Below are 21,634 nucleotides of genomic sequence, written 5' to 3'. Positions count from 1 at the left end.
GTATTTATACTAAAATTAAATGTTTCATTTACATTAAGTTTATTTAAAATAAAATAAATGTATGATGACCAGTCCTTGTTTTAATGAATATCATCTTTACTCAAAATTTGACAATTTAACACCTAAAGATTCTTGAAAAGTAGATTAAATATAAGAATACCTTGTTCTGAGACAAAATCTTAAAATAGAATTTATCTTCAACAATGAAAATGCTAAACAACAAAATCTATGAAGTGTGGGCAAAGTAATTCTCATAAAGTAAATTCATAGCTGTAAATGGTTTTGTCATCCAAAAAAAAAAAACAGTAAGGAGCGCCTGGGTGGCTGAGTTGGTTAAGCATCTACTCTTGTGATCTAAGCTCAGGTCATGATCTCAGGGTTGTGACATCGAGCCCCACGTTGGGCTCCTCACTGGGCGTGGAGCCTGCTTAAGATTCTCTCTCTCTTCCTCTCCCTCGTCCCTCCCCCCCAAAAAAACCAATAAAATGTTTTTATTATCTTTACTTTAGTATTTTTGTTTATTTAGTTTAGGATTTAAATATTTAGCTTAGGATTTAATATGGAAATGACTTAAGACAAACCATAGAAAATGAAAATAAAGGTATATAAAGATAAAATTTGAAACTGGTGGAAGTATTCCTCTGTTCTTGACCCCAAGATTTTTCAAACACTGTAATAAAGTAAAAGAAACATAGGGATTGAATTTAGACAGTCTGGATTCAAGTTCTGGATCTACTCTTTTTGCTGTGACTTTGGAAGAACATCCTAACCTTCTAAACCTCTGTTTTCTTCTTTGTAAAACAAGATTCTGCCACGCATCCAAATAGCTGTTCCATGGGACAAATATTCCTCTTAAAGCACTTTAACTGTAGTGCTCTAGCAAAATGTTTGTTTTTATGAAGTTTCACGTTTCCACTCAACTCAGCCTCTTTTGTCCCTAAAATATTCTTGGCTGTTATAGAGTGTCAGTAAATGACATCTAAGCTATGGGAAATGGCAGGACTTTCTCTGGGATATTAGGAAGAGTTGGAAATAAGCCAAGTGGATCATTTTATTTGTTCTCCATTAGTCCGAGATTTTCCTTAGGTGTTATATAATAAACAGAAACATCAAAAGCTGCATTCATTTAAATGTATTCTAAATCATAAATTAAATTTTGTATTTAAATCTTTTCAGCTTTAAAATGTTTGTAAAGAGATGTTTAACCCTTTCTAAAATTAGAAGCAAGTCTGATTAAGAAGTCTCAAGTAAAGGCCAGGTTTTAAAACAGTAGCACTTCCTAAAGAAACCAGTTCTAAGCAAGACACAGCAGAGCAATCAGATGGAAAACAAACCTTCTTGATTATAAAAACAGCAGAAGGACTTTATGTTGTGTCCATGTAGTTGGCTCTGTGGGAGAGAAACATTCCCCCCCCCTTTTTTATTAAAGATTTATTTATCCATTTCAGAGAGAGAGTGTGGGTGGGGGGAGGGGCAGAGGGAAAGGATCTTCAAGCAGGCTTCCCCACTGAGCATGGAGCCGGATTCGGGGCTTGATTCCATGACCCATGAGATCATGACCTGGGCTGAAACCAAGAGTCAGTCACTCAACCAGCTGAGCCACCCAGGCACCACCCCAGAGACATTTCCCCTTATACAGAAAAGACTAAGAGATGGTGTAATTAGTGGGTGGGTGAGGAAGCAGCACTGTGGCTTCTTGTCTGCTCTGTTGTATGGAACAGAGAGCTGCACATTTATAAACACTTGTTCATTTGACTAGCAGGCTGAATTTCCTTTTTTCTTTATTTTTTTAGTTTATGTATCCCTACCGCCCCCCCCCCCCCCCCCGTACACATACATACCAAGTTAGGGATAGGGCGCACATAACTACAGTTCCTAACAACCTTTCTGGTCTGAGATCTTCAGGGAAGCTACCTGATTTAGCATGGACTCTTTAATAAAATACTTTTGCCTGGATTTAGTTTCGTTATAAGGAAACTTCCCTTTGACTCTGCTATAGTTCCCTTTTCCCTTTATTCCCACATTACTGCTGCTTCTACTTTTCCAACATCTGTTCGTTAGAATCTGGCTTCTGTGCTCACCATAGCACTCTTACATCTTTAAAAGATATAGATTCCCTCTCATTTGGCAATCCGGTATTCTGTTTTCATTTCATTTTACTTTTATAGAATATTTGACACTTTTGACTTCCCATTCTCCTGAACTCCTCTTTGGTTTATTCACCTGGTTTTCTGACTACTTTTGAAGTTTTCCCTTGGAACATTCATTCATACCTGTGTATTTCAGGCATCAACTATATGCTGATACCTTCTAATTCTGTATTCTGGCTTTGACCTTTTTCTTTAGATACTATTTATTAAGGGCCAGTTTATGCTAGACACTGCACGTAGTTTCTTTACGTATTTTATATTGCCTACAATGAGGTAGATGTTTATCTCTACAGAGGAGCCATAGTTCAAAAAGAAGTTAAATATCTTGCCAAAGGTCACACCTTTAAAGAAATTGCTATAGGGGTGCCTGGCTGGCTCAGTCAGTAGAGCATGTGACTTGATCTTGGGGTTGTGAGTTCGAGCCCCACATCGTGGAGATTGCTTAAAAATAAAATCTTTCAGATTTTTTTTTTAAATTGGTAGAGCTGAGATTTGAGCCTGTGCCTGGGGCCAGAGCCCTATGGACATGTTATTTCTGAGATTTCAGTGTGCAGCTGTCTCCTGCTCTACTTCTCAAACCAGAGCACATGACAGTGTGCTGGAGATATTGTAGCCCCAAGAGGTAAACATGGAATGCTTTCCTCAAATGTTTATCTTGCTCAAAAATTAGAAATATTTTTAAGGTAAGAGATTTAAAAGAAATTCACACCAGCAGTGGATGCTTTGGGCTCTGTCCCCAAAATCCCCATTTTAGTTTCTTCTGCCATTAGGGGTACACTGCAGTGGAAAAGTTAGGGAAGCACTCTCCTCCTGAACATACTCACTAGGATGAATGTCCCTTATTTGTACCTCAAACACAGCCTATCTTAAATTGAACTTTGATGAAAAAAGTTACGATCCCCAAATTCTACACTGTCCAAATTACCATTTACTCAGAAATGGAGAGAAGTGATAAGCGGTCTAAAGGAAAGGAGAGATGGTAGTTATATTAAGTTTTGTTACTGCAGTAACAACAACAGAAACCCCAAAATCTCAGTGTCTTAGAACAACAAAATTTCTTCCTCACATTACATTTGACAGCTGCAAGCCAACTGCTGTGCCTCTTCTTCCACGTGGTCCCAGCTAAAGGAGGAGCACCTTTTTTGAGGCATGTCATTTTTGTAGCAAAGGAAAAAAGGCAGTGTTTTTTAAATCCTCTGCTTGATGGTGATGAACATCATGTCCACTTATGTACCATTGGCCAAAGTACAGGCAAGGACAAGCCCGGTGTCAGTGGAGTGGGAGTGTGTGTTCTTCCCATGGGGAGGGAGGAATAAAAAATTATGAAAGTAATGCAATCCACCATCCTTGTCTTATAATTTTAGAATGCAGTAGTATTTTAATAGATTTCATAAAGGCAAAAGTAATAAAGGTTAGGTAGGTTTGACTGTATGAAAATATAAAACCTCTGTTTAGCCAAGAAAAAGATAAAGTAGCAGAGCAAACAACAAACTTAGAAACATTTAAGTCAGAAGACTAATGAGTTTAGGTTATGAATAGGCAGATTCATAGAAACTTGGCTTCCTGTTAGGTATAGTTTATTTACATATTTGTTTAACTCTAGTATACATTTAAAATAGTTATAGAATTGCTAACTTATAAACCTTTGAGAAACAAATTTACCAAATACAGTACAGTATTTATGTACAGTTCTTTTTGTTTTTAGCCTTAAAGTGCCAGTGAAAGCACAGTTTTCAAAGCTATTTAGGTCTGTTCCTTTTTTCTCTACCCTCTTCAGTAAGATTTTGTCACACATTTGTAGTATGGTTAGATTCGTCACCATCTTTATTCAGTTCTGGGATTGCATGTAGTTTACTTTTTATGCTGTGTAGTACTTTTGGTTTTGACAGATGTATGGTGTCATGTTTCTACCCTCACAGTGCCTTACAGAACGGTTATACCACCCTAGAACGAATCTCTTTGATACCCTGTAGGTAGTCTGCTTCTGCCCCCTTTCCCAGACTCTGAAAGCTGCTGAACTGTTTTCTATCCTTAGGATTTTGCCTTATCCAGAATCTCATATAATTAGAATCATACAACATACGTAGCCTTTAGAATCTGGCTTCTTTCACTTAGCAAAATTCATTCAAGACTTACTGGTAGTGTTACATGGATCAGTAGTTGGTTTTATCCCTGGTATTCCATTATACATCCTGTGGTTTGTTTGTCTGTTGACCTTTATGTTTGTCATAGTTTTCAGTTTTGGAGGATTATGAGTGAAGTTACTATAAACATAACAGGAGTTAATATGAACTTTCAGTTCACTTGAGTAAATGTCTAGGAGTGGGCTGGCCAGGTAGAATGGTAAGTGTATATTTAACTTTATAAGAAACTTCCAAATTGTTTTCCAAAGTGGCTGTATCATTTGGCATTCCCACCAACAATGTATGAGTTCCAGTTGACCTGTATCAAGTGTTACAATTTATGTTTTACATTTAGGTCTATGATCCCTTTTGAGTTAACTTTTGTATAAGGTGTGAAGTGTGTCGTGGTTCATTTTTTGTGTATGGACATACATTTGTTTCAGCACATTTGTTAAAAAGATTATCCTTTATTGAATTGCCATTGCACTTTTGTCAAAAATCATTTGGCCATATTTGTGTGGGTCTGTTTCTGGCTAGCTTGTTTCATGGGTCTTTGTGTTTATCCTTTAGCCAACACCATGCTGTCTTGACTACTGTAGCTTCATAGTAAGTTTTGAATTTGATAGTGTGAGTCCTCTAACTTTGCTTTTTTACAGAATTGTTTTGACTGTTCTGGTTCCTTTGCATTTTCATACAAATTTTAGAATTGGTTTATCAATGTCTATAAGACAGTTTTCTGGGATTTTGATTAGGGTTGTGTTGAGTTTATAAATAAAATTGAGAAGAATTAATATCTTAATACTGAGTCTTCCATTCTGTGAACACAATGTACTTTCCATTTTTTTAGCATATAGATCCTGCACATTTTTTGTTAGATTTATACCTAAACACTTCTGGGTTTTTGCTTGTGGTTTTCTTGGGCGATGGGGGGACTATTATTTAATAGGGAGTTCATTCCTGATATTGAAAATTTGTAGCTTATCTCTCTCTCACTTTTTTGGTTAATCTGGCTAGAAGCTTAAAAATTATTAAAAACCAACTATGTGGATTTGACCCATGGGTCATAGATGGCTAAACCTGGTCTAACCCACATAAAAGACCAAACAGAATAAAAAACCAAGACCTGGGGCGCCTGGGTGGCTCAGTCATTAAGCGTCTGCCTTCGACTCAGGTCATGATCCCAGGGTTCTGGGATCGAGCCCCGCATCGGGCTCCCTGCTCACCGGGAAGCCTGCTCCTCCCTCTCCTGCTCCCCCTACTTGTGTTCCCTCTATCACTGTCTCTCTCTCTCTCTCTGTGTCAAATAAATAAATAAATAATCTTAAAAAAAAAAAAAAGAACAAGACCTAACTATATGCTGTTTATAAGAATCTCACTTCAAATATCAAGCATAGATAAGTTAGAAGGAAAGGAGTAGAAAAGAATAGACCATGCAAATAGCAATCAAAAGGAAGCTGGAATATTGTCAGGGATAAAAAATGACATTATATAATGATAAAAGGATCATTTCTCTAAAAAGACATAGTATTTCTACCTGTGTATGCTCCTAACAGAGCTTTAACATAAATGAGGCCAAAACTAATGAAACTAAACATAGAATCGAATTGTTGAAAACTTCAGGGCAACCCTCTTAGGCCCCCTCCCTCTTTGGGAGCTTTGTACTATTACTTTACTGTCGCTCAATAAACCTTGCTTTGCTGCCCACCAAAAAAAAAAGAAAGAAAGAAAGAAAAAAAAAAGAAAACATCAGCATTCTTTTCTCAATGATGAGAGAAAATAAAGACAACCTGAATGACATAATCAACCAACTGTACCTATTTGGCATTTTTATGACACTTGTTAATTTAAGAGAATAGAAATAATACAAAGTATGTTCTTGGCCCATAAAGCATGCAGGAAAATCCCCAATTGTGTGGAAATTAAATAAGTATCAAACATTTCTAAGTCTATAGGTCAAAAAGAAAGTCTCAAAGGAAAATCTCAAACTAAGTGCAGATTAAAATACAACAAAAATTTGGGGGAGCAGTTCAGTCAGTGCTTAGAGGGAAATTTATACCATTAAATACTTATGTTAGAAAACAAAGTCTTAAATCAGTTATCTTTGTCAGGGGTTAGCAAACTATACCTCATTGACTGTTTTTTATAAATAAAGTTTTATTGGAACATGGCCATGCTCATTCAATTATGTGTTACCCAAGGCTGCTTCCATGCTACAATAGCAGTAGTTGTGACAACCCATTCGGTCTGAAAAGCCAAAAATATTTACCAAAAAAAAAGTTTGCCAACCTAACTTCCATCTTATGAAACTAGAAAAAGAAAGAAGAGCAAATTAAAATCAATAAAACTGAAAAGAGAAAACCAATAGAGGAAAATGAATGAAACAAAAAACTGGTGTTTTGGTTTTTTTTTTTTTTAAGTACAACTGATAAACTTCTTTGAAGGTAAAAAAGAAAAAAATCAGGTAGTTTGGAATTATGGTGGATGCTGAAAATGGAGAGAATAAGAGTATCATATAGAGGCAAAGAGTTAGTGAATGGAGGAGGATGTTGAAACACATTTAGTGAAAGAACTTTTTTCTAAAAATATGCCTATCACATCAATTTCAGAATTTATAAGCCATCTGTTTGCATGAATGCTTAAAATCATGATATCCTATTTCTGTACTGGAAGAAACATCAGTGGTCAATTTAATCTTCACACCATGTTGTCAGACCAATCCGCTGGGAGAGTCCTTTCATTTTCTGGGTCTTTTTTTTTTTAATATTTAGCTAGAAATTTTTGAGAAGCTTTAAGTAGCATTCTCCAAGCTAAGGATTTCTTTAGAATTTTTATTTAAAGTTCACTTGTATTCTGTATCCTACTCTAAAATATAATAATGCTTTTTTTAAATGTGAAAATGCTTGCCACCCCTCTGACCCATTAATCAAAATTGGTGCTTTAGAATGACATGGCAGGTCTCTTCCCTGATTTTGCATACTCCTTAATACAAACCTAACAGTCCTAGTTGGAGACATCTTGATTAGTCCTTTTTAAAAAAAAAACAAAACAAAAACAGATGAAGAAATAGTTCTTGCCTGGGACGTGTTAGAAGCTATACAGCTAGTTAGTTTCAAAGCCAGGATCTGAACCCAAGATTTCTGATCCTTAGTTTAGAATTCTTGCTACTATATCATACTGTAGTAAGTTTGTATCCAAAGTTGTTTATTTTAAACTGTGCCTAACTTGAGCATCATTCTGCAAGACAGTGCGTTACTTGAAATTTATTTAGTGTTCCTCCAAAAAAGTATTGTATACTCCTATTCAGCTTGAAGTTGCTAGTTAGAATTCCTCTTTGGAGAGAGTCTCAATTCACATTTAGTAAATCGAAAGGATCAACGGTCTTACATTAAAGAAATAAGTTAATTTTCTTGGTCCACTGTTCCTTTTTTTTTTTTTTTTTCTTTTGAGAAACCCAATTTTTAGCAACACTATAGTATACTGATTTTGCTAGAGCAAAATTAGGATACACTAACCTATGGGATCATATTAGTTTAACCTTTGGAAACTAGCATGTAGATAGATAATAGCATTCATTTGAGCACTTCTGGACTGTAATTTCTCAAATGATGGGGGAGAAAGCAAGGAAAACAAGATGACTCAGCCCTGGGTAAAAGTAGATTTGTAAGTGTGTACATACATCCTACATGCTTTCTATATTGTTAGACTTCACCACATACAGAACATCCATGTTGACCTCAGAATCATTCCCACTGTGATCCTTTAGATCACTTGTGGCCTCATTGCACTTCTTGGCCTTGTTGTCTTCACTGTGCATTAGAATGTTGGCCCATTTTTAACTACTTCCCAAAAAAATTTTCACCAGTGGTACAGTGATATAGTGGATCTCCTATATCGTCCATATCTGTCATGGATAATGGATAATAATACAACATTAGGTACAGCTTTTTTTATTCCAAAAGTCAGCTTGCTCCTTTTTTCTGACTCAGTAGGCTATATGGGGATGAAGCATTAATGAAGGCATTAGAGTTATCTAGAAATAATTATAGCAAACACATACATAGCATTTACAAAATGCCAGCCACTATTTCATGTACTTTTTATGTATTAATTCCTTTAATCCTCCTGAAACTTTTGAGGTAGATAGTATTTTCTGTTTTACAGTCAGGAAACTAAAGTTAAGTAATTTGCCTATGGTCGTATAATTGGTAAGAGGTAACCATTTTAAACCTAAGAACCTGACACTGAAGTTACTTACTACTCTTAAGTGCTGTACTGTACTGCCACTGTTGTAAATGAGTGATTGTAAGTTGCTGCTTTTTTCCATTTTTTAAAGACTTAGAATCTTCTTGCTTTCAACTCTTACGGTCATTCAGGAATAAGGACCTACCTTGTGCCAGTCCCTCGGCTAGTGAATGAGGATATAATATATGGTCCTTATTCACATACAGCTAAGAAAGTTTACCAGTTTAGGGGCGCCTGTGTGTTTCAGTCGTTAAGCGTCTGCCTTCGGCTCAGGGCGAGTTCCCGGCGTTCTGGGATCAAGCCCTGCATTAGGCTCCTCCGCTGGGAGCCTGCTTCTTCCTCTCCTGCTCCCCCTGCTTGTGTTCCCTCTCTCGCTGGCTGTCTCTATCTCTGTCAAATGAATAAGTAAAATCTTAAAAAAAAAAAAAAAAAAGAAAGTTTACCAGTTTAGACTTTCTAGCTCACTAAAAAATATTTTTTATTCTTAATCTACTAGATATTTTTAAAATAGTTTAATAGTTTTTAATTGTGGTAAAAAACTTAAAATTTACTATCTTAACCATTTTTAAGTATACAGTTCAGTAGTATGAAGTATATTCACATTGCTGTGCAGTAGATCTCCAGAACTTTTTTACCTTTTAAAACTGAAACTCTATTTAAAAAAAAATTCCCTCATGTTCCCCTTCTGCGAGTCCCTGGCAATCACCATTGCACTTTCTGTTCTTATGAGTTTGGCTACTTTGGATACTTCATATAAGTGGAATCATACAGTTGTCTTTGTGGCTGGCTTGTTTTGCTTATTAGCAGTATGTCCTCAAAGTTCATCCGTGTTGTAGCATGTGATGGGATTTCCTTCTTTTTTAAGGCTGAATAATATTCCATGGTATGTATATACCACATTTTTAAAATGTATCCATGTGTTGATGAATACTTGGGTTGCTTCCACATCTTGGCTATTGTGGATAATGCTATTATGAACATAAGCATGCATATATCTCTTCAATATCCTGTTCTATGTTCTTTGGATTGCTGGATCATAGGGTAATTCTATTTTTAATTTTTTATGGAATTGCTATAGTGTTTTCTGTAGTGGCTGGGCCATTTTACAGCTGGTAAACAGTGCACAGGGTTCACGTTTCTTCACATCCTGGTCAACACTTACTATTCTCTGTCTGGGTTAGGTTGCGGGGGGGGGGGTGTTTTCATTTTGTTTTGTGTAAATATAGTGGCGTCCTAAAGGGTGTGAGGTGGTATGTCATCGTGGCTCTGATTTGCATTTCTTTGATAATTAGATTGGTGTTGAGCATCTTTTTATATGCTTGGTAGTCGTTTGTATATCTTTTTTGGAGAAATGTCTATTCAGGTCCTTTTGCCTATTCTTTAATGAAGTTATTTTGTTAAGTTATAAAAGTTCTTTTTATGTCCTAGATATTAAGTCCCTACTAGATACATGATTTGCAAATATTTTCTCCCATTTCATGGATTGCCTTTTCACCCCGTTGATCGTGTCCCCTTTCATGCACGGAAGTTTTTAAGTTTCATGTGGCCCCATTTGTTTATTTTTGCTTTTGTTGTCTGCTTTGGGTGGCATAGCAAGAAATCACTGCCAACCAATATCTTAGCTTTTCCCCTGTTTTCTTCTGAAGTTTTATGTTTTCGGTCTTACATTTAGTTCATTAATCCATTTTCAGTTAGTTTTTGTATATGGTATAAGGTAAGGATCCAACAGCATTTGTGGAAGAGACTCATGTTAGACTTTTTTTTTAAATGCCCTGAAATCATGAGTTTATGAGATTTTTCTCTTCAATTTAGGATGTTTTTCACACTGACATTTAGCCTTAATATTTTCTTAGTTATTGATAGAATTTCAAGTTTTATAGGTGTGATACAGAACATATCAGCAAACAGTGATATAATTTTAAATTATAAGTGATCATTCAGCCCTTTACATTGTTTGTTGGGTTTTCACATTTGGGGTTTTTTTTAATAAAACTTACATGGTATATTAAATTAAAATTTTATATGAGGCCATTTCCAAGTCATTCAGTATAGTTTTTTCAAATGCCTAATCTATATTAAAATATTTGTTGCATTGAGCTAAATATTTGAAAGTACTCTAGCCCAGAGTAAATGATATAGAAATAAATGTTGCATAATTTTTCCTCTCCTGTTTTGCTCATAGGGAAGCAGCACGAGAGTGTCGTAGAAAGAAGAAAGAATATGTGAAATGTTTAGAAAACAGAGTGGCAGTGCTTGAAAACCAAAATAAGACACTCATTGAGGAGCTAAAAGCACTTAAGGACCTTTACTGCCACAAATCAGATTAATTTGGGATTTGAATTTCACCTGTTATGGTGGAAAAGGACTGGCTTGGCCACAACCAGAAAGACGAAATAAACATTTTATTTTCTAAACATTTCTTTTTTTCTATGCGCAAAACTGCCTGAAAGCAACTACAGAATTTCATTCATTTGTGCTTTTGCATTAAACTGTGAATGTTCCAACACCTGCCTCCACTTCTCCCCTCAAGAAATTTTCAGCACCAGGAATCATGAAGAGACTTCTGCTTTTCATCCCCCTCCCTCTTCGAGAAGTAATAATTTGTTTACTTGTAAATTGATGGGGGAAATGAGGAAAAGAAAATCTTTTTTAAAATGATTTCAAGGTTTGTGCTGAGCTCCTTGATTGCCTTAGGGACAGAATTACCCCAGCCTCTTGAGCTGAAGTAATGTGTGGGCCGCATGCATAAAGTAAGTAAGGTGCAATGAAGAAGTGTTGATTGCCAAATTGACATGTTTTCACGTTTTCATTGTGAATTATGTAAAATTGTTAAGAGATATACCCTCTAAAAAAGAATTTTAGTATGGTGTTGAAGAAATTAAGAATGAATTCGGAGTGCTTTCTATGTACATTCTCTTCTTCAATACTGAAAACTTGTCCTTGATTCTTAAAAACATTCTGTATTAACTATAGCTCTTCCATAGGGCAGTTGTTGCTTCTTAATTCAGTTCTGTATGTGTTCAACATTTTTGAATACATTAAAAGAAGTAACCAACTGAATGAAAAAGCATGGTATTTGAATTTTAAATTAACTTGAAGTAAATAAAAGTACAAAGCTTGTTTTAGTTAGTGCTAAATTCTTAGTAAAAAGATGCTCATTAGTAAACCAGCCCCTTGAGTTATATAACAAGGTTTTTAAATAAATGTTTTTGTCATCGCCTTCAAAAAATATTTATGTCACTCATTTACTTAAAAAGATATTTCTAATTAAACTCTTCCCGTTTGCACTTACATTATACCACCAACAGGAAAGCCTTCAAGATGTTAAATAAAACAAAGTGATGTATTTGTTTATAAGATGTTATGTGTTGTAGAAAAATACTGATTTGAAATCTTTTCCATATTAACATACTTTAACAGAGTATCTCTAGTGCATTTTTTAATGAAAGAAGTTGTAAGGATATAGTTATTAAAAGTACAGTATTACATGTACACAACAAAAGTTATTTTCTTCAGAATATTTGAATGACTGCTGTACTACAATATTTGGATTGTCATTCTTGCAAAACATTTTTTTGGTTTGTTTTCTCCTAAAAAGGACAGTCGTGCTTTAGCTTTCCAATATGCTGTATAGCCTTTGTCATTCTACAAAGGAGCTACCTGTTTGAACCCCTGACTATAACAGTCTGTATTTATATGTATCATACATTGTTTCCAGTACTACTTCTAATTATTAATTACTCATCGTATTCACTAAGCTTGATAAATCTAAAAGTTACCCTTTAAAAGAAAAATAGGACTAAAATGGATTTTAAAAATTGGAGACTGACATGATGTTAGATATAATATCTCATTTGAGAAGGTTATCCTTTTAAAGAAGAGTATAGAAAATCAATGTTTTATATTTAGTCATGGGTTATTTTTAAACGTTAAGTTTGTTAATATGTTAACAAAATATGCAGATATGGGTGTCATTGGGTACATTTCGAAAAGTAAGGTTTTTAATTAATATTTGTATATGGTATATTTTTGTTTGTAACAAACCATTGTCTTTTTTCAAGGATGAACAGAGTTTATGAAGGAGCATCATTCTAAGAATTGAGTGATGTAGTCTTTTATTTGGACAATTCACCAGATTCTCAAGAAGGCTTTCAAACGACTGTAAAGTTTGATGTTTATCCTGCTGAGCTAATGGGGAAAGTTGTAGCATAAAAATTATTTGTATACCAGCATAGATATGTCATTTTCCAAAACTTCAACAGAAACTAAGCAAAATCACAAATCTGTTCACAAACTAGAATTCTTAATGAGTCTAAATGAGTTTTGAATGTCACAAACTTTATAAATGAAAATTGCCTAGTATTTAGCAAGTTGTATTCTCTAAGGTAAACCGTTTTCCAAAAGTTGAGCATTCAGTTTAATTAGAAAAGTTGGTGGTCCTCTTAGTCCCTGATAAATCAAGGCAGTCACATCCGTATGAGCTGGTTGAATTTATAAGTTTTTATAAATACCAGGTCCTTTGTACCTTGAGGATGATTGCACTGGTTTGAAGTCAGTTACTTCATGGTGAGGTAAGAAATGTATTCTGTTGCTAAATCTGTTTTAGACCCTTAAAGAGACTTGAAGATATTTCAGTTTATACAGATAGAAATTAAGCATCTTTTGTGCAGACTTTTTTTTTTTTTACAAGAATTGGAAAAAAGGTGTTTGTTTTTAAGCATGCAACTTTGAGACTCTTTATTAAGAAAATGACATAATTTAAAAAAAAAATCTTGTAGCCAAGAACATATATGGCCACGTTACCAGTAATAAATGTTTTTTCTTTTTATATTGGCCAAAAGGGAATGAAAATGTCATCATAGGAATCTGTACATAATGCTACTGATTTGCCTAGAAAATAGCAAGTTTGGTATCGCTTACTTTGCAAATATAGGGCCATGTGGCACTTTTATCTATAGGACAGATTAACTCTAATAAAAATGAAGTGGGAGGGGTTTATTTTTGATATATTACTCTTATGAGTTTTCAAGCTTTGATAGTGTTTAACTGAAAAGTGGTTTAGAAAGGGCTAGATCCAATGTGTTCACATTATTAAAAAATTGATATCAGATATAATTTTAATTTCATTCTTTTCAAACGCAAGTACCATATTGGCAACCATCATATTGTCATAGGTGCTCTGTTCATTTAGATATTATGGGGGGGGGAATGGCATTTGTATAATATATGTGTACATATATATAAATACATACAGTATATAATCTGAAGCTCTGAGAGCTCTTAAGTCAGGAATGCTGAGTATTATAGTATATTGAGGTCAGATGAAATTTTACATTTTTGTGTGTTCTATTGCATCCCTTTTGGTAGTTTCTTAGACTGCATTACTCCAGCACTCATGATTGATTTTTGTCTTCTAATTTTCTTCCAAGTATTTTTTTTATTGTTAGTTTTCTTTGGCTTGATACTTTTACATATGTTACTAGTCACTTGAAAACTCCTCCGCCCCCGAAGTACTTGGTTTTTATGCTTTGTCTCTGGCAGCTATAACAGTGGTAAGAACATTTTGAAGATAGCTTCTAAAAGGTACCACTGATTTTTCAAAACTCATCCTGGGGGAGGAATTTTGGTATTTTCATTTGAGCAGGGATTTTGTCAGAAAATGTGTTTTGGATGGTAGGTCAGCAGCAGTGCTAGTGTCTGAAAGCACACACCAGTCTGGCAGGCTGTGTGATCAGAGGTCATCTGGCTGAAGTTTCTCTCGGTCTCTCAGGCCTCATCCCTACTATCATTTTGACTACGTGGGGTGACATGTGGAATCATACAAAGGCTTAGGAAATAACAACAAGTTTGTTTAAACCAGGATGCTTTTACTTACTTGAAGTGACTTCAATCTAGATTTCTTCTTCACATTTTTAAAATGTTTTTAATTTTGTGATCAGCTACAGTCAGCTACTAGCATAAATTGGTCTCTTTATTTTGAAGATCAAAAAGGCTGCTTCATTTTGCAGGATTAAATAAGGCTAATATGGTAAAGTTAAGATTTTGAATTAAAGTGGGTTTTAAGAACAATAGTTACACACCTTTTTAGTTATTTCAAGAGGCTTTATTTTGTTGCCTTTGTGGCTCTGAAAACTTTTGGAATATTGTTTCCCAATGACCTAATACAAAAGTTGTATATTTATTTGGATTATATTTACATTGTATTCTTTGTAAATGTTTGGTGTAACTTGCACTTTTAAAAATGACCCAGTTGGGTATTAGCAACTTGAGAAGTTCCCTCATCAATTAATTGTCAACTATTTATGTCTTTCTCCTCTCTTCAAATCATGTGACTTTTTAAAATGGAAACTTTACATTAAAATATTTTAGCACCTAAAGGCTAGTCTTACAAATAGCTATAAAAGAAAAATAACAGGAAATTAGATTTGACTAGCCCAGTTAATTAAAAGATGAGTTTGGACCCAATGTTACTCTTTTTCATCATGGATAAAGATTGAAGGAAAAGCAACTCGAGTGAATAGATATTTATTTCCAGCACTGATGTTCATAGGATGCCAAGATATACATGAATTTGTCCAGAACAGTAAAATATTTTTCAAGGTAATTACTGTCATGTTGGAGACCACATGTAATCATTTGACTAAGGTTTTTTCACTTTAAATTGGCTTTCTTAACATCAAAGAAATGCTGCCTAAGTTTGACTGATGTCAGGTGAGAAGGGAAAGTGCGGTGTGCTTTAGCAAGCCTGTAGGCGAAGAGTTGGGGGATACGTTTGCTCACTCAATTGTACAAAGCACAACTAGAAGTTTTGTTGGATGGTTTGCATACGTCTTGAATACTTTTAATGTTGATATGTTGACTTTTTTAAGTTGACTGCACAGTCACTGTATGTACTGGGAACTGGTTTCCTTGACTTTCTCGAATCGATGGCTAGGAGAGGCACTCATCCCTGAGGGGTTGAACATATCATGAAGCTGAGTCAGTATGGAAGAATTTCAAATAAATCAAACAGGGTGCTGAAGTTCCATCTGTCTCATATGCTTCTGATAAGTTCTTACTGATTAGTGAATGTAGCTTAAGCCTTTGTATGTGTCCTCAGGGGGCAGACAAACTTTTAGAGGGACCAGATAACGTTTGAATGGAGGGATTATATTTCAGGTGTTTTAGCTTGAAATTTATTTTTTAAAAAAATAAAAATAGAAAAAAAAATAGAACAAAGCCTGTGAAGCAAGATGATATTATAAACGGGCAGAGTTGTTTAGCACAGAGAGAAGATAATTGACCTGTCTGCATTCTGGTACTGTGGGTGCAGGTCCTAGCTGGGCGTAACATGATACATTTTTAATTCTCACCAGCAAGTAAAAGAAAAATAAACAATCTGGGAAATGTCTTTGAAAAGGGTCAAACGGTAGGAAATTCAGATTTTACCCACTTTATTACAGGTATTATATGATACTTGCCTACAGAAGTATGGCATTTCCAAGCTTCTGTCTGAGGAGAATCTCAGAAATGTGAGAGTAAATCTGAGCTAGTTTAAAAATTGGTAGGGAAGGAAGAAAATCCCTGCAGATAACAACCTTATGTTAGTTGGCCAAGTGAAATGATCTATCATTGTGTTTGGGAGGTTTTATTTTCTTATGTTTTTAAAATTGAATTGGTAAATGCTTTATAGACGTATTTTTATCCAGGTGCCACTCCAATTTGTGTGTGTAATAAAATTATTTATATTAAAAGTGGGAAATAATTTGTCAACATTGTTCTGTGAGTATGGATTTATTAGGGGTGGCAAAGAAGAGTGCTAGTTAGCAGTTTTCCATGTAGAGTTGTCCCCAACTGATCTGTCCACATGTCAGTTGTCATTCCCACCCATAAAATGAATTATTTCTAACCTAGGTGTATCACTTGAAACTTTTTAGAAACAAAATAATCAGGGAAGTTTCTAGAGAGAAAGATGTTTTTTGTTTTTGTTTTAATTTTTCCTTGAGGATTGGGGTAAAGAATACCTCCCCCCAAAACTATCAGCACAAAACAGGGTATTGATTTTTAACTCTGATGTTGCTATTGGAGTTGAATACTAAATAAATAACTATAATGAGGGACATACATTTCTAATAAAATTCCCTACATTCTAGAAACATCCCTGTTTTAATTTTTTTACCTAAATCTTTTTGTGCTCTATCTGTGTAAAGAGAGGAAATGTACTGAGTTATAATGCATTTTATTAACACTATGTACATATTAGCTGCTTTGTGTTCAGAATGGTAGCAATTGCTTTGTATATTAAAGTGATCCTTGTGAATTTGTGAAATATTGTCATAAAGTGCTTTTTTTCTTACTGTAATCTTTGTGGTATCAACTGTCATAATGCCCTTTTTACACACATTTATGTGCCGTCACATAAACATGCTTTTAAAAACTCTGTAAGTCTCTTTTTTGGGGATGGGATCGCTATATTTTCTTTTTTGCCAGTAGTGTTAAGCTATATTTTCTTGAACCTAGGTTTATTACTTTTGTTAAATGAGCAAAATTTATGTTAGAATATTTCACAAGCTTGTTGCACAGCAACAGAAAACTAATTTGAGCAACAAGAACATCTCTTCAGTTATTTAATTGTACTGTATTCCTCATTTTTTAGCGCAAGATTTCTTTGTTCAGTAAGATTGAACAGGTGCCTATTTGAAGATTTGGAGATGTTACCATCCTATTCAGAAAACCAATGGGAGACATATGACCAGCTGTCTCTAGTGTCATAAAATGCATGTTTGCATTGGAAGAACAATAAGAACAGATAACTTTTCAGGTCCCCTTGTAATTCTAAAGTTCTGTGATCATATAAAATGGAAGGAAATTGGAGGGGTGTGGTTAATCTGCTCTTTGCTTAAAGCATAATAAAAGATTTTCACCTATTGATTCAGTTTCTGAAAATAAGCAGTTGCATTTATTCTAAAGTACTTTTTAAAAAATTACCATGATGTGTTTATGAAGCTTGTTACTACACCTGCTATTGTATTGAAGGAATTACATGAATTTTATTCTTTTTCTACAGAGCATGACCATGTAAGTTATTCTGCAAAAAGACATTTTTGAGAGTAAAAGGGTGATACTAATTAAGAGGGATAAAAGGGGTAAAGCGGGACTGTGCTGAGCAAATCAGGACCTATGGTCACCCTCCCTGTAGCCCATATTGTTCAGGTGCTTAAGCCTCCAATAAAAGCATAGAGTACCTATCTTCTCTTTATCCATAGCTTTGTTGTCACTTGCTTATTTCACAAATACTTGACACGATTCTGGGCCCTAAGAAGTCCCTGCCCTCAAGAAGCTGTCTAAGACACAGCCAAAGAAGCCATTCTAAAACATTTATACAATTTTAGCTCTGTGCTACAAACTCCTATTTGTCATCTCTACTCAGATTGCAAAACAGAGGTCCAAAACAGAACTTCTAATTTCTCCTCTAAATCTGTTCATCCTTCAGCTGGTTTTTTCCATCTTATAAATGATGCCACTATTCCACTAAACTGCTTAAGGCAAAAACCCAGAAAGTATTGCCTTAATCAGCGTTATCCTTCCATTGTGCATTTTAATTTCTCCACATCTTTCTTAATGCACACTGACCAAATTTGGAGCTTAGAATTCTCATGAGGGCCTGACAAGTCAAGGGGAAAGGTATTTCAGGTGCTTGAATGCTAATTTTGTTTTTAATTGAGGTGCAATTCACATAGCAAAATTGACCATTTTTATGTGAAAACTTCAGTGGCATTTAGTCCCTTCACACTGTGCTAGCTACCACCACCTGTGTATCCAGTCCCAAAACCTCATCACTCCAGAATAAAAGCCTGTACCTATTAAAGAGTTATTCTCCATTTTCCCCTCCCTCCAGCCCCTGGCAGCCACGAATCTGCTTTCTGTTTCTATAGTTACCTATTCTGAGTATTTCATGTAAATAGAACCCTATGTGACCTTTTTGTGTCTGGCTTCTTTCACTTAGCATGTGTATGGGTTTCCTCCACACTACCATTTACCAGTACTTCGTTCCTTTTTGTGGCTGAATAATAATCCATTATATGTGCCACAGCTTATCCCGTCATCCATTGATGAACATTTGGATATTTCCATTTTTGGCTATTGGGCATAGTGCTGCTATGAACATTCATGTGCAAGTACTTGAGTCCCTGTTTTCAGTTCTGCTGGATAGATACCTAGGAGTGGAATTGCTGGGCCATATGGTAACTCTATGTTTACTTTCTGAGGAACTGCCAAATTTTTCCTGAGCTGCCCCACTTTACACTGCTCGCAGTGATGTATGAGGGTTCCAATTTCTCCATGCCCTGGCCAACGTTTGTTATTTTTGTTTAAATTATGCCCATCCTTATGGGTGTGAAGAGGTATCTCATTGTGGTTTTGATCTGCAACTCTTTAATGATTAATGATGTTGAGAACAGTTTCATGTGTCTGTTATTTGTATATCTTACTTGGAGAAATGTTCAAGTCCTTTGCTCATTTTTTAATGGTGTTTTGTTGTTGAGTTTTAAGAGTTCCTTATATATTTTTGGATACTGGATCCTTATCAGGTAATATGATTTGCAATTATTTCTCCCATTCTCTTTTCACTTTCTTGATAATGTCGTTTTTTCACTTCACTTCCTTAATATGTACATTTGGGAAAAACTACAAATGGGGAAGCAGTACAAAGCAGTTTCTTGTGTATCCTTCTAGTGACAATCTGTGCATGTACATGCAAATGCAATGTCTATTCTCTCCTCTCCTGTTTTTACATAAATGGTATTTTTCACTGAATGTGTCTTGACGGTTCTATTTCAGTGTACGTACATCTGCCTCTGTCTTGCTAACTAGTGTGCAGGAGCCCCTTGTGTAGATCTCTCATAGTTTATTTAGTAAGCACCCTCTTTTGTGGACATTGAGCTTATGACTTTTGACTGTTACAGATGCACACAAGTTAGTATAAATACAAGCTAGTTTATCTTTAGGATAGATACCAAGAAGTAGAAATCGATATTAAGTATGGTTTTATTCATATTTGGAGGATGCTTCCTAAGCATTCAGAATCTGCTAAATTAATAAAATATGTCGGTTAGTATTTTTTATGTCAAACTTTATAGTCTATGTAATTTTTTTTTTTTTTTTTAGGAGTTAGAAGTAGCAGAACCAGCCTTAACACAAGGCTTTGTAGTAGGTAGGCCTTCCTTTTCACACCTTTCACAGGGTTTTCCCTTCTAATCTTCCTCAGAAGCAGTTGTTCTCAGCTAGGAATCTTTCTCAGCATGCCAGCTTTTCTAGTGTTAAATTTTAACACTTTGCTGGTTGTAGAAAGAAAAGCATAACATGACTTAAGAGTGGAAAGAAACTTCTGAGCTAACGATTCCTCGGTTTTTAAAGTGACAAAAGAACTGAGGTCTGCCCTGATTTCATGCAGTTCCTGTCAGTGTTAAGAGAAATGAAGTCTCTTGTTTCCTAGAACAAGGCTGTCCATGCTCACAGCAGTGTCTTGCCTCAGTCTTGTAAAGACCTTGAAAATGCTACCTCTGCCCAGGTAGAGGTTCTGGGGCAGCCGCCGAACTGTGACCAGGTCTCTGACACTGAAGTCACAGGACTCTCTCACCAACTATGATGTCAGGCCCTATGTCTAGGGCCTCTTACCAATACATTAAAAAGTGATTTTTTAAAATTACTTTAAGATTTTATTGTTTTCTTGATTTAAAAATTGGTAAATGCTTCTATCAACCACCATAAACTAAAAGCATAGAGAGTAAATGGATTTGATATTAGAAGCGGATCTTTTATTATAAATTGATGATAATTTTGTTGAGAGTATGCTTTATTTTTTGATCTCCCTGATTATTTATCCCTACCTTGGGCAAGGGAAAATAAAGCACAGAAATTAGGCAAAAAAACTCATCTGTAAAGGCATCTGTTGGGTGTTTTTTTTTTTTAATCTATTTTTTATGAGTAAACATTTATTTACCCTTTTGAAAACAATTGCCCTTTATGAAGAGGGCACCATGCTAACACTTGAAAGAGGTATAGGCCTTGTGTTCTAGGAGCATAAATTGTATTTGGTAAGATAAAACATTCCAGACAATGTCGTTATTCTACCTTGAGTTTTCAATTTAGTGTTCAGTTAATTTAGATAAACTTTTGATTAGAATTCTGATCTTTTTGTATGAAAGAATAAATGTTCCACTAGAAACTAACCAAATAGAGTTCTAGGGCTTCGGAAAGATCTATCAGGAACTAAAAGCAAGACACCCTTAAGAAGTAATCCACTTAGAAGATGACAGTGTACTTTATATAGTGGTAGTTCTAAGAACCTGATGTCAGCATACATCTATTTTACATAGCATCCTGGCACTAGTATTTGGTTTTAGTTGTGGGAAATGTCACTGATACCCCTGGATAACTAAGAATTCTAAGAAACTGAGCAACGTGAGAATCCAGGCTTAGTGCACAGTAGGTTTAGACTAGGTTTCTACCCTTGATAAAATAAGCACACTTAGAATGCACATTTATGGGATTAATCCCTTAACATAAGAGAAAAATGTCACAACTTTGCTGACATTTATAGTGGACACTGGCATACTATACAGACATATTCCCCTGCTGCCCCAGGAAGCAGTCACTTCCCCAGCTTCTAGGAATGTTGGCTTATGGCCCTCAGCCGAGATCCTCTCCAGGTATTTTCTTCACCCTAAGGTAATGCCCCTCAGGTCACATGACTAATCTCCTCCACTGGGATGTAAAGTCCCACCCCCTTGCCTTAAAATGGCCCAGTTGCAGGGCCATCCCAGCTCTCAGTTCTCAGAGGACTTTCCTGACTGCATCCAAGCCCAACTTCTCCCTCCTTCCCAGTCTTGTTACTTTTACTCCCTCAGAGATGTTGATCTGAAAGAAAGCATTCCCATTTAAACTTTGCACCCTAACCTCCATCTCTATTTCCCCAGGGAACTTAGCCTGCAACATTTGAAACCCAAAGCCAAAAAAACAAATCACTTGATTTTTCATTGAAACAACCAAATTCTTGAATTTTTCTTGCCTTGTATTTTCTTCTACTAAGACAAAAAAATTACCTTCAACCCTTTCTGATTCTTACTGTTTTATGAACAC

At 35.3% G+C, this 21,634-nt stretch overlaps 2 protein-coding genes across 14 annotated transcripts in view; one reads left to right on the top strand and one right to left on the bottom strand.

Annotated features, from left to right (window-relative positions):
- The window catches only part of CREB1 (cAMP responsive element binding protein 1), a 59,747-nt gene extending 42,813 nt beyond the window's left edge, over window positions 1-16,934 (top strand). For all 3 annotated transcript variants that reach the window (XM_040641406.1, XM_040641399.1, XM_040641408.1), the window contains one exon: window positions 10,698-16,934. In XM_040641406.1, coding sequence (XP_040497340.1) covers window positions 10,698-10,842 — 145 coding nt within the window. In that variant the 3' untranslated portion in view covers window positions 10,843-16,934. The remainder of the gene's footprint in view (window positions 1-10,697) is intronic.
- The window catches only part of METTL21A (methyltransferase like 21A), a 65,752-nt gene that overhangs the window by 29,753 nt on the left and 14,365 nt on the right, over window positions 1-21,634 (bottom strand). The gene's annotated exons all lie outside the window — the stretch shown is intronic.

This window comes from Ursus maritimus, unplaced genomic scaffold (assembly GCF_017311325.1).
Source record: "Ursus maritimus isolate PB19 unplaced genomic scaffold, ASM1731132v1 scaffold_1, whole genome shotgun sequence".
NCBI classification, from domain to species: domain Eukaryota; kingdom Metazoa; phylum Chordata; class Mammalia; order Carnivora; family Ursidae; genus Ursus; species Ursus maritimus.
This window is presented reverse-complemented; position numbering and strand designations above follow the sequence as displayed.